This window comes from Gopherus flavomarginatus, chromosome 17 (genome assembly GCF_025201925.1).
Source record: "Gopherus flavomarginatus isolate rGopFla2 chromosome 17, rGopFla2.mat.asm, whole genome shotgun sequence".
NCBI classification, from domain to species: domain Eukaryota; kingdom Metazoa; phylum Chordata; order Testudines; family Testudinidae; genus Gopherus; species Gopherus flavomarginatus.
The window spans coordinates 13,842,353-13,859,852 of NC_066633.1; the positions used below are offsets into that span (position 1 = coordinate 13,842,353).

Consider the following 17,500-nt stretch of genomic DNA (forward strand, 5'->3'; position numbering starts at 1 on the left):
ATCTTCCAGCTCTTCTTCAACATATTATTGTCCTCCAGCTCAACCCTTTGTGGGGACAGGCGGTGGCCACATCTACCCACAGTGCAACTTTTCACTATGCTATATTGTCTCCTAATGTAGCTCTCATGCTTTTTTCATCCTTAGTCTCAGCCATCCTTAGTGGCACATGGCTGCACCTCTCTGGTCCCATGCCATCCCCCCATTTTTAAAACTTTCCCTATTGTCCATAGTTCCTCTCACTCCCTCCTAACTTTGCAGTACTTGATTTTGCTGCACATCAGTTTATTCAAGCAAGGATAATGACAGCCAGAAAACAGTCTGAAATACTCACCCTTGGACCTTGCAAACCCTGCAGAAGAAAATCAGGAGGAGTTTGTCAAAAGATTGCATGTTCTAACGTAGTGTCTTTCATCCCAAGGGTTCCCAGTATGGTTTAGAAGCTATATCAAAATGCAGCCCCAGTGGAGGGCAGCAGGAAACCTGGGCCCAGCATATTGGACAGCAATGGTGGGAAGGGAAATTATGGTAAAGGATATAAAGGCAGAAGCCCCAGTTATTTGAAAAGTGCCTTGGGTTCTTTAATATCTACGCAGAGCAGAAAGGGACATCTTTTTATACAAATCTCCTCTGAAAAATGCACACACAGTAAAAACTGCATGAAACTCACTGTATCTATCTTGAAAAGATGAAAGGCTGATTTAGTTTGGTCCCTCCTGTTCCACCTGTCTGGTATCCTCTGTCTACCCAATCTGAGAACAGCCTCCTATGCAGCTACAGTACCTGAAGGATTCTGGAGGAGCACTTACCGTTTCACCACGGCTGCCTTTGTCTCCTTTGGGACCCTATTTAAAGAATGACATAGAACGTGATTAGAATCAGGCAGGCTTCTAATAAGAGTAATCATCATGTTGAGGGTTTGACATGTTTTGGTGAAAAAAAACTCTGCATGTGGCCCCACTGTATCTCTAAACAAAACATGGCTGGTTGTCTTACTTGTCTCCCTTCTTTGGGGAAAAAGTGGCTAGTGTTGTTGAAAGTTTCACAGATTACAAGTGGAGTGAACAAAAAGGAATGTTTATAAACTTCCAGGCTGAAGTATGGCTAAACATATGCATGGCAAGGGAGCAGCCTCTTTGTAACCGATACAGCACCTCTGGTGCATATATGCTGTTTGGTGTCAGAGTTGCAAGACGTGTACTTGTTCTGAACCCCACCTGCTGATTACGGTTTTACATATTTCCTTCCCTAGAACATCTAATTCAGCTCATCCCTCTTCACTTTTAAAACTAATGGACTAATTCTTATCAACATCCGTTCCTGTGTGCGTTTCGCTGCTTCTCCCTTATTTTATGATGCCATTTTATTTGACTTTGAAAGATTTTATTCTTTCTTTTTAGGAAGTTTTTACTGAGTGCGCCCTTTTGGATTTTAGGAGTTGGGGTGGAAATAGGAGTCCTGGGCCAGGTCTTCAGAAGTGCTCAGAAACTAACATTTTCCACTGTGATACTTGGCCAAATTTTCAGAGAAGCTCAGCATATTTGGTGCTAAACTCTTTTGAAAATCTCACTTCTTGCTGAGATACCTAAATGTGAGAGGAGTTCTTTTCCAAATCGGGCTCCACAGCTTATAAAACAAAACTATATCACCCTTAACAGTCTAATCTGTCCCACCCCAAATCCATACTTGAATAGGGCTGTTGCTAATTTATAAACTAAGAATTCCCACTACCCCTGTGACTGCAGCTGCACTTTTGTTGGCTTATTCTATAAAAAAAAACTTTTTTTTGCCCTGTTAATTCAGATGAGGTTTAGGCTGTACTTGTACATAGCTAGGAAGTGAAATTCAGAGACTTCTGAGGAAGCAGCAAGTACTGGTCTAAATACCCGCAATCATTATGAGCTGTAAAAAGTAAGGGCAGAGAAAATAGACACACTTACTGAGCTTCCTGTGGGACCCAGAATTCCAAGCGGCCCAATGATACCTTCCTTTCCCTAAAACAGAAAGCAAGAAAAAGACATTTATGAACTGGGGTCTAGAGAATGGAGGTCATTTCTTACCAAACTAGACCTGTTGAATATCACAGGGCTCCATACCCAGATATAGTGATTCCCCGTTCTTTCCCCCTTTAAGGATGCTGGAGTTGTCTTTTCATTCCTAATAGCTGAATCAGAGACATTTTAAAGGACAAATTGCTACACTAAAACTTCTGCTGTGTTGAGGGCCCAAGGGTTTAAGGAGCATCTCTGGGATCTCATACATTTTCAAAAAAATGTCTTCCTGGTTTCCTTTTCCACAGAAATCAATCCCAGCAGTGGGAACTACCTTATTGTATCCATGGGATAGGCATTCATAGCCCAGAACTCCTGCCCTCCTTCCACCATAAAGCTCTTGAACTGCAGATTGCTACTTCCATTACTTCAGTGCACTATTAATGAATTCACTACAAGGAGTATGTAAAATAAGACCTGACTGGACAATCAGACCATATCTTTGGAAAGTGTTTTATTGGACAGTTGAGAGTCAGGGTGGGGAATCTCTACTGGAGACTAGCAGCATTGTAAAAAATTGCCTTCCAGTAACATAGCGTGCTGTACACAGCTAATTTAAAACCTCTATTTACATCAAAATTCATCGTAGTGACTTAAGGGGACAACAACAATTAGTTGCTTAACTGCAGTTTTCTAGTAAAGGGGCAACAGAATTGTACTCAGTATGTTTGGGATAGTTAGAATGTGGTGTTGAGAACAAAGGTTGCCAAGTAAGGGTGGCATAGTATCTTGTACTTGTGTTACTGTATGACCCAGCTGAACTGCAGGTTCTGATTAGCGTGTATGTCAAATGTGCTGTGTTAAAGTCCACTTTAGTCCCCCTTTCTGTGCAGCTCAGGGTTTGGCCCACAGACTGTCCTGAGAAAAAGAAGGGGATGGGGGTGAACAAGAAAGTTCTAAAACTAGAATAAAGTTTAAAGAACTCACCATGACACCTGGGGGTCCCCGTGGGCCCTGAATTCCTTTGAACCCGAGGTTTCCTGGTGGTCCCTGTGGATAAAAATCAGATATAAATCTTTAAAGACCCTCAACAGATGCACAGAAGGTTTGTTTCTTTGCTTACTGCTCTGGAATAAAGACAGAAATGTGACTAGTTGTATGTAAGTCCTGATTTTTTTTTTAAAACTGTGGGCCCACTCCCATGTTCTGCAAATCCTCCCCCCACCCCATTCTCTAGAAAGCAGGATAGTCCTTTTTCTTTGGTAACTTAAATCTAAGGTCACATGAGATGTTCAGATAAAACGGGTGTAAAACCTACATAAGCGCACACAACACCAGTGTCACCCAGCAGGATCTTTTGATAGGATAACTATAGATGATGAAGATGGGAGTCTCTTCTGACAGCGCAAGGGCAATAGAGACATTCACGAGTCTAAAGACCGTTAGAGGGGATAAATGTTCCATCCCACCATCCATCCTGGTGGGAATCTGAGCTCCACCAAGATGACTGTAACTTCAGTGTTTTAGGGATGATTTTAGAAGTTGAGTCTGCCTCAAACAGCTGAAAAGAAGTAAACTAAAGTAATTAGGAATCATCATTTGGGTACAGTAGTTTCTGCAGAGGCACCTGTAGAGAACTTTCCTGCCAGTCTGCAGTGGATCTCCCAAGAGCTTGGAACTTCAAGAAGCACATGGCTGTTCCCAGTAATCCATCTGCCACAGTAAAGTGAGGAATGGAACGTCTGCCTTAGACAGACACTATAGAGCCCATGAGATACAAAGAAGTGGCTTACCTTTGGCCCAAACATGCCTGCAATCCCTGGAAATCCTGACTCGCCAAAGTCCCCCTGGAAATAACAGCCAAGCAAAGACAAGTGAAAGAGCAACCAAGAGCAATACATAGTATCTCAAATGGCCTATCACCAAAAGGTTCATGACACTTAGGTTGAAAAATACTTATGGATGTTTCTATTTCTCTCTCTCTAAGCCTGGAATTATGAAGACTTGGAAAGGAAATCAGCAGTTCTGGGAAAGAGAATTGGAGATCTTCCCATCTGGTTGAATTAAGATATTAGCATAGTCTCTCCTCCCTACTGCCAAGTTGGTAGAAGGCGTAATAGGGTACAGCTTGGGAGTTTGGGCCAGGGTCAGGGGAGTGGAGCATCTGCTCTATAAGCTGTCCTTAAAGGACTCTATGGCCCATACCTTTGCACAGCTTCAGACACTGAGAACTGTCAAATGAAAACACTGATTTGCTTTTTAATACAAACTAAGCCAAGCTGACTCCTCATGAAGGCCTATTTTAAGCTGCAGTCATTTTGTCTGTCAAAGTATGGGATTAGAACTTTAAAAACCAGGAAACAAATATTTTTTTAAACTCTTGCCCATTTCAAATATGCCTCCAAGGATTATTGCTCACATTTGCAAGGGAAAAAAAATCACCTTTGAACAGTTAGGGTGTGTAATCCAAACTTGGATTAATACATAATGGACACTGTCATAATACATGTAACCAATAATAAAAATGGAAGAAACACAAATCAGCATGTGAACACCCTCATTTCTATATTTTGAGATGCATGCTCTTTGGTAGCTATAGAGTAACTGAATATCAACATGCAAAGTGACCAGGATGGTTAGGAAAAGATTAGAACAAAAGTATAAGCACAATGACTCTAGAATCCTAGTAATGAAAGAGATGGAAACATGTCTTGTTCAGCCCAGTTGTAAATGATTTAGGTGATTAGGATTCTACCATTTCTCTTTCAAGGTGATTCCAGAGTCTAACAGACCTTGCTAGTAGGAAGCTTTTCCTGCCATGGTAGTGAGAAATTGCTTGGCAAGCCAAGGCCTGTTTGAAATCTGTAGAGTACAAGAAGCTTTCCAAGCATACCAAAAACCTTAACTACCCATTTATGGCTCCTGGAAAGGAAACATACTGCTGCTGCTCCCACAGTAGGAGAATCTCTCCCCATGGAGTGGCTGGCAGCACAAATAAATGCAAAGCAAGAAGGGATCTAGAGGAAAAGGCGATGTGTACTAAGTTAGAGGAATCTTATCCAAGAGGCCTGGATCAATATTTACGTAGCAACCTCCAGGAATGAATATTGGGTACATGAATCTGCCACTCATATATACAGAAAAGAACATAAATGGGACACGAATTGACATTGCGTCTTCAGCCAGCAGCCTATGACCTGCTTGACCACTTAGACTCTTCTTCTAGGATGGTGGCGCATGCAGCATACTAGTCTCTCACACTCTTAAGGAGTGGCACTGCCCTTGGAGTGAAGGCAGACAGCTCACCCATTCCAGAGGAGAATGGGGTCCAACACTGGCATAGACAGATATAATCTTAACATATGGCTAGGTATTTATCCATGGCTTAACTGCACTGATGATCTCATTGTTTGTGATGCTTGGCCTATCTTGGAAGGGGAACAAACTGGCCAGCATGTACACATATTTCAAACAGTTGAAGATCCCATTGGATGGAAAGGCAAACAGATGTTGAGCAGACAAAGCGTACAGTAAGAGATTTAATTTGGTTTCTTTTTAGAGGATCTCTAAATATTAGGGATAGTAAGGGATGCAAATGCATGTATTAAGTGCTGACCATTTGCTCTTCACTGTACAAGGCACAGAAGGGATATCATTTCTGCCCCAAGGCGTTTACAGTCTGAGGTATTAAAACTCCCAGTATGGCATCAGCCTTCAGCCTGATACACAGCAATGGCAAGGCAAGGCAATCTTACAAGTGCAATACATAAAAACAATAAGCAGCAGCAGCCTGGTTTAGTGCGCACACCCCATTACATTTCATTTCCTTTGCTGAGGCTGGTCAGTTTTATGGCTCTCAGGGACACCAACCACTTGATTCTCATAGGGCATGTCAGCACAGCAGCTGGGAGCCATAAATACCAGTGTTATACATCCACTAGCTGTGGTCAAACTATTGCCTAAAAATAGCAGTGTAGCTGCAGTGGGATGGGCAGTGACTTCAGTTGCTCAGGTACAATCCCACTCAGCCCCATAGCTACATACTTGGGTGACCAGCCTGAACTGCCACGAGGAGCACTGCTACTTTTAAGCACTAGCTCAAACAGAGCTAGTGCACGTTTGTCTATCTGCATTGGGAATTACAGCTCCCAGCTGCTTTGAAGACAATACCCTCTGACAATGCTCTTGGCTCTGGACTCACCACTACGCTACCATTGATAACACACCAGGAGATATCTTTATTGCTAAGTACTGCTCCTAAATCTCTTGCTCTACCAAATGCAGGCTGCAAGGTTCCTTTTATACCTTTCTTATCCTGGGTCAGCTTACTCATTGCTAATTCTTAGAAGTAGGGATGCTGTGTAGTAGGATAGACACCAAGGAGTGTAATATAAAGTAATGGCTGCAGGGTGTGTAACATTCAAATTGTGATTGACAAGGATTCATTTGAGTGGGTGAAAATGAAAGTGTCATTGAGTGGAATGAACTTGGTAGTCTCAGCACCGTGCTAGTGGGCCGCTGTCCAACATTAAAGAGCACCAATACTGAAGAAGCAGGTCTGTACTGACATGTAATTGCACCTGTTCAGTACAGCTGTTCAGTACAGCTGCTCAGTACATGATGCCATTCCACTCATGTTTGTGAACTCCAAACTCTCACAGACTCTGCTATTTAAAAGAGGAACATGGAGTGACGTGCACAGAGTTCCACAACCGCCCGGCCTTGGGAAGCGTGCACTGAGATTGTGTATCTGTGCTACAGAAATGCATGCAGGAGAGCATCCCAGGACTCCACCCTCCTATGCACTGCTGGGACTCTGAGCCACCTCTTGCAGGTAGAAGAACTACAGTAAGACACAATCATTTAAATTAACACAACTAACTGGCTGTCCTTTGGGTCCTGGCTCTCCTGGGCTTCCTGGGAGCCCCATTCCTCCTTGTGTACCCCGTTTCCCTGTTGGGCCAGTCTGCCCAGGCAATCCTCCTTCACCCTACAAAGAACACAGAATTAAAATCATTCCAGTGGCTCAGGGATTAAATATAAAAACATATACCATGACATTGGCCATTTCTGTTGCATATGACAAGGTGGAAAAATTCTGGCCACTGGGGTAGGGGATGTGACTTCATCTATGTATCACATAGGGCTGGGTTCTTACAAGATGTATAGCATGAAGCCAGTAATAGACACCAGTGTGTTCCTAGAGGTAGTTCACCAAGACCTGCCGTTACAAACACAGCTGTACAAGGGGCACGCAATGTAGCATTTGAGGAGTAAGATTCATGCTCCCCCTCATTTACACCCTTGCAGGCCTGCTTGCCCTACCCCACACAATTTCTCAGTCTTCTTTGAACAAGGCTGTGACAGATGATTAATCCATCTGAAATGCTAAAGGAATTCCGAGGTTTCAGTTCAATAACTTTAATCCACAAGTTACAAAGCTAATATTTGCCCTGGAACCGACTTCTCAAGTCAAAGACAACAAAGGGGCGTCCCAGACCCAGCATCTCAACTCCTTCCCCCTCCCCGACCTCGCAAGGCTCCAGTGGTAAAGGCTCAAGTATCAATCAGTGGTGACAGCCTGTTATTTCTACCCAGGGCAGCTGGGGGGCAGTAAGTGACAACTTCATGGTAATGCATTAAATGAGTAGAATTTGATTCAAATTCTTCCCGCCTCTCCAAACCCAGCTGGAATCCTTTTTACAAATGGCTAAATCCTTACTGGGTCTGCTTTGTATCCTGTGAGCCACGTGGGACGGGGCAAGAACCAGTGTGAAATCTAGGAGTCACTAAACAAGCCTTTCACTGCTTCCTCTGGCTCAGAACGGTGCCCCAAACCATAACGGTTCCAGCAGTTCAAGCCCTGTTGGTGCTAGCTGAAAACCTAGCAGTGTGAGCTTCTTCCCCAGTAGTGCCTGCTAAGACACTAACGGTACAGACTTCCAAGGATCCAAGACCATCCCAAAGGAGGTGCCTGGTCATGCTTGCTAGGAGTCTAGCAGTCTGAGCTTCCTAAAAGCAATGTGGGCCAGGACAGGCTGTGTGAGCTTCCTTGCCACCTTCCCAAGTTCACACTTGTTTTAAAAAAAACAAACAAAAACCAACCCACTACCACAGTGAGGTGGAAACTGACCTTAAATCCTGGTGGCCCCTGTGCTCCGGGGAGACCAGGTATGCCGGGGTTCCCTCGTTTTCCCGAAATCCCTGTTGTACCTTCTTCCCCATCATCTCCCTGTTCTCCCTATAAAACAAGTCCAGGAGAGAATACAGAGAAAGTCACTCTATTCTTCTGGGCATGCTCACACCTTTGAAAAGGCTGCCAGAGCAGGGTAACTACAGCTACACTGGGTGGGAGTGGCTGGCATGGCGTGCATTTATGAATGGCTGTGTGAGCATGCGCATATGCACAAGATTTTACAGCACATGGATCTGTGCATACAAGAGCCTGTTTGTCTGGCTGTGAGAGTCACTTTACTTACACACACGTCCACATGGAGACATCTGCCTGAGTTTGTATGTGTGAAGTCTGTGCAGTGGTGTACATGGCCCACTCTGTGTATGTAAGACAGCATGGCTATAGCAGTGGGTGTGTCAATTTCTACTACTTTATCCTTTGCTCTTCCCTCCTCTGGGGTAGTGTTTGAAACTCTTATATTGGGACACCTTAAGCAAACTTACCTGCAGCCCAGCTGTGCCATCCTTCCCAGGAACTCCGTCCACTCCAGGAGAACCCTCCTGACCTTGCCTTCCCACTACTCCCCTAGGACCAGGTAACCCAACAGGACCCTACAAACACAAAAGAATTAGTGACTGAAGCATTGGGATGCCAGGGACTCATAAAAGGAAAGGCTAAATTTTCACCTACCGGCGAGCCTCTGCTGCCAGCGTCACCCTGTGCCCCTTGCTTTCCTTTTTGACCCTTAAAGCAAAAAAAGAAATAATTCTAGTATGGTCCCACCTGGGAAGCCCATTTTGGCCCATGCAATGGAGAGCAGTTTAAAAAGGAGACATATGAGGTCAGTTGCTACAGCAGAAGGAGATTAATTATTATTTGGTTTTATTACAAGTGGTTCTCTAAGAGTTTCTGGGTTATCTGCTTTAGAGGGCAGGAATGAATAGCCAGAAGGAAAGTCCCTACATTTTCCTAATATAGAACAGATGAGGACAAATAAAGCAGGAGGATGAATTTGAGAGAGAACGCCACAGCACTGGCATGCATTACAACGAGATGCTCAAAAGTCATCCCATTCATCATTCCTTGGCAGCATCATGGAAAACCAACCACCAAGCCTTCTTCAGGGGATTCAGATAGGGAAGGTCTTATTCTGGTCTCTGATAGATTAGATAGTTTCCCCCCTGTCCTGGAGAGTTGGAGGTAAAAGCTTCCTATGGCTAAAATCTGTAATGCTGATTTGCCAATGAAAGGAGGGGAAGTGTCAACGCAGCAAGTATGCGGTCCTGATTATTAGCTAGGAACAAGGATTAACTCCTGCAGTATGAACGGAACACTTGGCCTCATCACCTTTGCTAGGATTCAGAAGCTTTGAAGCTCTGTCATGTGCTAACACATTTTTAAAAAATAAACCAAGTGTTTTGCATATCACTTCTCCATCTGCAGACAAGTCTCTGAAAACTGGCCAACTGTGTAGAACAAGAGCTACTGTTACTCATTAGATCCACAGGCAGTTCCAGACCTACTATGGGTGATAGGGTGTATCTTTCTTTGAACGCAGTGGCTGGTGAACTCTTTGTTAAAATCACCTATTGTAGATTAGTCTACTTGGCATTATGCCAATTCCCATATCTTGCAGGATGGAATGTGAATTAGCTGAATATTGAGGTCATGCACTTAAATTTGGGCAAAACAAGTCTCTGGTGGTTAACGGATTGGGAAGCTGTAGAGATAGACAGGAAAGTAGAATTAGCTATTGGTATAAATTCAGTTCAGATAGAACCACATGTGGTGGATTCTCTTGGTTGCGGGGGGAGCAGTTAGAGGGAATGACCTTTTGAGAAGCAGGAAAAATGGAGAATTGTGTGGATAATGGACTCTAGATTTGGAAGGTTTTAAGACAGAAAAGTTTTATGGTTGAAACCCAGCTAGAGAGAGAGAGACACTTGCCTAGTTCAGATTTCCCCCAGGGGCAGACATGCTGATTGTGGTCCAGAGAGGTAGAAACTGATGTGGTGTGGGAAAGAGGGACCACACCAAGGTCCCAAGGCATGTAACTAAGGACCTGCCGGGGATTCATCCCCAGTGCTAGTACTGTACTTCTCTTGCTCTTCTCCATCCCCAGGAAGCCAACAAACTAATGGGTTTGGACACACAAATCAATATTTACAGCCCTCTTACAGCCCATGGTCATTTCCAGCCACAGACCAATGAACAAGCCACATACTCTTGGAAAAACCGTGACTGTTCTGATTTCACTTCAGTTTTAAGCTTTGGGTGCCATAAATCCACCCCCCTGAAACCTACCTCTTCACCTTTGGATCCCTTTGGCCCTGGCTGGCCTGGTGGTCCAGGATGCCCCTAGAAAAGATGAGAAAGAAAATCTGTTTGAAATACTTTTCTGGCAGCATCTTGCATGAAGTATAAAGAGCAGCATTTGCTGTGTCCCTTACAACACTGACCATATGGAATCAATTACTAGGAGCAGCCTTTGCTCTCACAGCCCTCCTGGGGAATGAGGAATAAGAGACCATCTCCAGAGACTGTTTTAACAGGGTGTTATTTTGGAGAAGCAGCATTGTCTCCTCCTTGCTTGGGCTGGGTTGAGATAACTGTTTGACTTTGAGATTCACAATAAAGAGCAGGTAAAGGATCAGGCCCCTCAATGAAGAGAGTTATAGCTCTGGTTTTTAAAGCAGATCCAGTAGTTTTTGCAGCAAATCCCATGATGATGCTTATGGTATTTGCCTCCTTCCCCCTCCTGAGCCCTTCCTCTCTTGAATCTAGATTTCAGATGTCTCAAAGCCAGGTACGAAGGGGAGAGGAAGAGAGATAAGAAGATCGATCACCCTTTCAGAAATCTGTAACATTTCCCCTCCCCGTCACATATATGCACCCTCCCCTCTTCCTATTCTGATTTTTGTAGTGGATTTTGCTGATGGCAAAGCAGCAGGATGTGTATTCTCTAACCATGAGACACCCTGGACTTATTTCAAAGAAGATGTAGCAGGTTATTGCCTGTCTGCAGATCTCTCTCATTGTAGTTTCTAATTGTCTGCTGTTTCTGATCCTCCTGTTTGTATACCTCCTTCTCCAGAGCTGCCTGCTTCTGTTGAGTATCTTGGAGCAATTCAGAGGCTAGAATCAAAGAGCTATGAAGGATAAATGGATCACCTAACCCCATCTAATCATGTCACAGATCACTGAGATTTGGACTTAAAAAATAGAACCTATAACACTCTTTCTGTAGCCTCACAAAGAGTGGAAGTCATTTCAAATTTGACTGACACTGTCTAATATGTTTTACTATGTTTTTGCACTCCAGGGTTTACAGCTCTGATTGGAGAGAGGAGAGAAACCAGATAAGATGATTTTCAGGAATGGTATTCATTGAAGCTTTGAGCAGATGCAGCTCAGGAACTAGGATAAGCCTAGACAGTACAAACAGAATGAATATCTTTGGGAATCTGTTACATGTGTGTACTGTGAAGGTATGCACAGCATCTCCAATTTCTATTAAACAGCCTTATACTACTATGTGAGTTTGTGTAACAATAAGAGCAATATGGCGCGGATAGCAAAACAGCATTGACATGAAAGAAACTTGACAATACCCCATCTGTGTTCACCCCACTGACATTCTGGCCACTTCTCTCGAGCTGAAACGCTTTTGGATTATTTCTTTACAACAGAGTAATATATTCATGTTTGAAATTGCACTTAGAAAGGAGGAGACATGGGAGCACCCAAAGCTGTGTGTAGGGCAGAGTGTTCTATGCTGGGTAGAAAGTGAAGTGATTGTTTTATTTCATAGCCCTCCTTTGAAGAACACCTTAATGAATGCATCTAAGAGCTGTATAAACACAACAGAGCAGAACTTCGGCAGCTGTACATTGAAAAGCTCCACAGACTTCAGTGAAGTGATGCCGCGTTAAATCAGCCAAGGATCTGGCCAGAAGGCTCTGATGCACCGTTTGTTACTACATTCCCCACTGTTGTTTATGGAATGATTAACAGCGAGACAGCCAAGCCAATGTTTAGGGCTTATTTTTCAAAACTTGAGAACATCAGGGCTGAGTGCAGAAAAACCTGTGCACGTGCATGTCTAATTTACAGGCCACAATTACCACCATTATATGCAAAAACTCTAGTACTTGAGCATGAAAATACCTGGTCAGTGGTTTGGCCAATCGTTTGCACGTGCACACAATCACAGCATCTACATGTACAAAGTAGGTGCATTTGCACACAGCCCCCAGAATTTTGGGTTTTAAAAATCAGGCCTTCATTTTTTAACTGTTCTTAGTCTTCATTAAACATGCTGGACTGGGAGCAGGTACAGAACGGGCAGCAGCAGGGGACAAATGTATCTCACGTTGCCCCTCAGCTTACCTGGATGGGCCTCTGTAGGAGTGAGAGGGGACCCAATCAATCTACGGCCTCTGCTGAGACTGCCAATGAGGGGTGGGGGCCTACTGTGATTTATGCAATGTGGACACTTGTCCAGTGGGAACTGGACAAAGACCCAACTCATTCTTATCTAGTCCAGATACATGTAAAGCATTTCGTACAGGTCACCAAACAGCCATCCAATCTGAATCACTTTGGGTCACTACTGACAAGTTCTGGATTCAGACTTGTGGCTTACAGGTGAATGCCCCTATATTAATATAATCATATTACATTACGAATCTCCCAAGCTTTTCCATCCTCTTTTAATCATTAAAAACGTCTGGTAAAGCAGGACTAGTGTCACAAGATTTGAATATGGGAAGCTGCTGCTGTCTCCGCCCCCACTTGTTTTATAGGAAAAATAAAATATACCATGAGACATAATTTGATTACAGCTTCAGGAATCATGAATTTTATGATAAAAACCCCACTGAATCCTGGCATATGGAAATGAACGTATTGTAGTTTGTAGCTCACCGTGCATTTCTTCTGCCCCCCCCTTTCCCATGCTGCTCCCCCATTCTTTCTCCATTTGTCACATACACAGAGTAAGATCAGATTAAAAATCAATAAAATAAAATAAAATAGAGTCTTACAGGTAGACCTTGCTGTCCAGCTTTTCCTCTGTCCCCATCAAGTCCTTCCTGACCCTTAAATAAATGAGAGTGTGCATGTTAGTTTATTCTATAGATTCTCTTTCTATAGGTAAGCAGCAGTGGATGCTGCAGTCACAGCATACAGTGTGCTATTGGGGGATAATGGGTGGTGGGAGAATACGCACACAGCTGTATTCTGCCAATGCCGGGAAGGCAAAGTATATGAGTGGTGCTATGCAGATGAATGTATCACTGGGAAGCAAATGCTTTTCTTGGGCAAAAGGACCTTCCTCAAGCTAAACTCCTACCTCCTCCAATTCCTTCCCAACTCAGATTTCCCCCCTCTATAACTGTGGGCTCATTTCTGACTCTGAACACTCCCTCTCCTCTCTCTCCCCTCTGATTGGGAACAGCCTCCCTGTATCTCTCTGCCTCAATGATTTTCTCATCTGAAAACATCTCCTCTCCCTTGTCTAGGTCACTTTCTTTCTCTCAGCAATTATTATATAGCTCTGCTATTCTGTATTTAGTTGTATGTAGTATTATATAGCTCTGTACTCATACTGTATGATAGACACTATACAAACTAAGGTCTGAACCCTGTAGGGCTAGTTGATACATTCTATACATACTGTAAATACCATCTTTTAAAAAGCAGGTAAGAGGCAAGTAGACATGGCCTCTTGTACATTCTTAGGGAAACAGCCATCTTGGATTAACTGAGCTAGATAACTGTTCCAAGTACAATAGTTCATAGGAAACAAGCAGCTAAGAGTTACAACTAGCCATTATGTCACAATTTAAGCAGGAAACAGGGCTTACATAATGCATCCATAAATACACAATGCATTAGTTTAACTAAACAATTGATTACTGGTACCCCATAGAAAGACTACAGTGAGTAGCATTTCTCTGGGGACTCGTGGACAGACATTTGGAGATGACAAATAAGAGAGTTTGGTACATTTTTGTAATTAATATCATTCTCACTGACTGCTTCTGTAGTGAGGCAAGATCTAACCCTAAGAGATTTTTTTCAGACCAGCTCCAGTCAATCATGTTGAGAAGCTACTGACAGAGGGACTGGAAGACTCTACAAAAACAAGACAGGAGTAAGGGGGACTCATTCATAAATCTGGTCTTGGCTGAGAGAGCCTACCGCTAACTGAAAGGATTTTGGAAACTCCCAATCCACTAAGTTAATAGGGATTCCCTTGAAAGCATCTCGCCTTGTGCCAGCAGCTACAAACCAACAGTCTCAGCTCTCACACATCATCATCATGACCTAGCTGTCTTGTGAGCGATTTCATCAAAGCCTTCTGAGCATGTTCCCCAGACCCCATGATATTTCCTCTGGATTTAAGTCACTGAAAAGAAGGTCCTGCTCATTCTCTCAGCCTTGCAAGCTCAGCTCAGATGAGTGACATTGTGGGATGCTGGTCCTAATGCTATCTGGTCTTTCCTTTGCCTTCAGCAACTGCTCTTTCACTTTAAGGAAAGAGATCTGAATCATTCGTCTGGGTCCTGAGTAAAGCAAACAAGCCATGAACTGCTCACAAAAAGCAACCATGGTGAGATGTCACATAACAATAGCTTTTAAGCTTTGTGGCCTGTTGCACAGATGAAGAACTTCTCCAAAGTTAGTTCCTAAGCAAATATTTAGAATAGGACTTACAGGGTAGCCAGGGTCTCCAGGCTCCCCTCGATCTCCTCTGTTGCCAACTGGACCCTACAGCAACACAATAAAGGTTCAAAGTAGATGTGAAAAGCCAATGGTCCACTCCATCTGTCATGATCTTTAAATACAGCATCTTCTATGATCAGGGAAAGAATCCAGACAGTTGGCTAGTCTGCATGTGCATCACACACAAAAATCAGGCCACAAGATTAGAGAAGGGACCTGAAAAATATCTTACTCTGTCACCAGGTGGTCCTGGGGGGCCTTCTATTTTCCCATCATCACCTTGTTCTCCCTGTAGACATAAATATTAACGTTAAAACAGCCAGCAGCATACATGGCAGGTGGTCCCTTAAGGGCCTGATCCAAAGCCCTTTAAAGTCAGTGGGAACCTTCCCAATGATTTCAGTGGGGTTTGAATGAGGTCTTAGGGATCGGATAAAAAGATTGTTTTAAAAGGGCACCAATTACTTTATAATCACGTTTTTGTTCAAAGGTTTTTTGTTTTTGTTTTTACTTGTTAGTCTTACAAATGTGATTCTCAAAGGTGAATGACATGAGAGAAATATAAAGACATTCCTCTGGACTCTTTTCAGCTGGTGAACTTTGTGCTGAATCAGTTTCACAACATTTCCGTGCATCTCTTTTGCACAGCAACATAGGGGAGAAAAAACATTCTTTAACAATAGTCAAATGTGATTGCAAACCCACTAGATCTGAATAGGGGGCCTCAAGCAGGACTAATCCTGAAATTATTAAACTCTCCTTAAAAAGCAATTGACAACATTTCAAATTGAGAGGAGGCCCCTTTAAGTCTAAGGATAACATTTTCAGAAGTGCCTAAGTGACTTCAGAGATCAAGTCCCATTTCCAAAGTGACTTAGAGCAAGACTGACAAAGGCATTTAGGTGCCTAATGACACAGCTAAGCGTCTAGTGGGATTTGCAAAAGCACTAAGTAGACTAGATGCCCAACTCCCATCAACTTTCAAAAGGTCTGAGGAAGTGGGTATTCACCCACGAAAGCTCATGCTCCAAAACCTCTGTTAGTCTATAAGGTGCCACAGGATTCTTTGCTGCTTTTACAGATCCAGACTAACACGGCTACCCTCTGATAGTTTACAAGTGTGACTGTGGCACAGGGGATGGAGGATGTGCCACGCTTTAGCGCAGGCTTTCAGTTCAAGGATAAAGAGGGCTTGCACCAAGATTAACTTTTGCAGATTGGCAGAGTTAGATTCCTAAAAGTTTTGTGACACTGCATTTGGTGGCATTCAGATCAGTGTTCACATCGCACACCCCATCAGGACCCAGCCCAAGCCAGGGAAGCTAATGATCCAACCAGTGGATCAATTTCGGTGATGAATCCTGGTCATGTGCCACTTGAGGGACGTTGCGCATATGCTAAGAAGATGCCGACTAAGCAATACATATCCCCTCCATTATATTCTTAGAGATAATGGCATTCTTCCCTTTCTCTGGGTTCTGCCATTCCAAAATTCACTATCTTACGCCAAGGATTTGGAGTGGGTTAGGTTTACATTTATGTTTACATTTTTAAGAGATAACATGTTTGGGGATTCAGTAGGATTCTTGGGGAATGGAATATAGAGAGAAGCTGTGCAAGGACTGCTCATGGATATAGAGTTGGGCAATAAATGGAGAGACTTGGGTGGCTGATTAAAAATAAGAAATAAAATATGTCTAATAAGTCCCTTCCACACTGCCCCCAGAGACGCCACTGTGAAAGGACTTCTTACATGAAGTCAACAGCTAAATATCTTACAACTGATCTACTTTCTAGCCACTGTTGGAGTAGTAGGGACCCTCAGAAAATATGGATATAAAGCCACAGCTCCCCAGTCTCAGATAAGAATCTGAATGTAGGATGGCTTGACATTGGATACTTCTCTCCAAAGAGGTTGTGGATTCCTTTCCATTTCAGGTTCATGATCAAGGCTCAATTCAGTGAAAGTTCTAAACTTGGGACTTCTTCATAGAGTGTCATGATCTCTGTAGCTGGTCCCTAGAATAGAGTGACGATGCTCTAGATCCCATACATACTAGACATCTCCCTCCAGGTCTTCAACAGCTCCTGGATGCTACAGGGTTCTTAAGCTTGATTGATAAATTCCAGTACCGCAGGGCTGATCTTCTCTAGGACTTCTTGACGTTTAGATTACTCTCAGAGAGAGGGAGATTAAAGGTCTTTGCTAATTCTTTGGAAAGTTGCAGTTAAAAAAAAGGTTACAGCAAAGGGCAGCAAAGTAAACAAGTTGGGATACAAATGGAAAATGCATGGAGGAAAAGGGAAGGCTTGTTGTTGTTGGCTCCCCTCCCAAAGTGAGATACACCAGTTTGTAATTTTTAAAAGGATCTCATCTGGACAGTCCTAAGCGGCTGCCAAATGCAGGCGTCTGCTCTGAGCAAGGCCTCTTTGAGGAGCTGTGAGTGTACTAAAATCCAGAAGAACAATTAGCTGGGATGGCGCTGTGGAACTCAATTCCGAAATAATGGCTATCTTCAGGCTAATTACTGCTTTGGAAAAGGGCAGACTTTCTCCACCATTAAATACCCTTCTTCTTCTGCTCTGCTAATTTCCTACGGAGTTTAAA

The 17,500-nt window shown here is 43.3% G+C and overlaps 1 protein-coding gene across 4 annotated transcripts in view; it reads right to left on the reverse strand.

Moving 5' to 3' along the window:
• Nucleotides 1–17,500, reverse strand: part of COL27A1 (collagen type XXVII alpha 1 chain) — a 225,736-nt gene that overhangs the window by 7,962 nt on the left and 200,274 nt on the right. For all 4 annotated transcript variants that reach the window (XM_050926920.1, XM_050926919.1, XM_050926917.1 and 1 more), the window contains 13 exons: nucleotides 15,125–15,181; nucleotides 14,884–14,937; nucleotides 13,209–13,262; nucleotides 10,468–10,521; nucleotides 8,854–8,907; nucleotides 8,667–8,774; nucleotides 8,122–8,229; nucleotides 6,871–6,978; nucleotides 3,782–3,835; nucleotides 2,976–3,038; nucleotides 1,938–1,991; nucleotides 807–842; nucleotides 332–349 (listed from right to left, as the gene is read on the reverse strand). In XM_050926920.1, coding sequence (XP_050782877.1) covers nucleotides 332–349; nucleotides 807–842; nucleotides 1,938–1,991; nucleotides 2,976–3,038; nucleotides 3,782–3,835; nucleotides 6,871–6,978; nucleotides 8,122–8,229; nucleotides 8,667–8,774; nucleotides 8,854–8,907; nucleotides 10,468–10,521; nucleotides 13,209–13,262; nucleotides 14,884–14,937; nucleotides 15,125–15,181 — 822 coding nt within the window. The remainder of the gene's footprint in view (nucleotides 1–331; nucleotides 350–806; nucleotides 843–1,937; nucleotides 1,992–2,975; nucleotides 3,039–3,781; nucleotides 3,836–6,870; nucleotides 6,979–8,121; nucleotides 8,230–8,666; nucleotides 8,775–8,853; nucleotides 8,908–10,467; nucleotides 10,522–13,208; nucleotides 13,263–14,883; nucleotides 14,938–15,124; nucleotides 15,182–17,500) is intronic.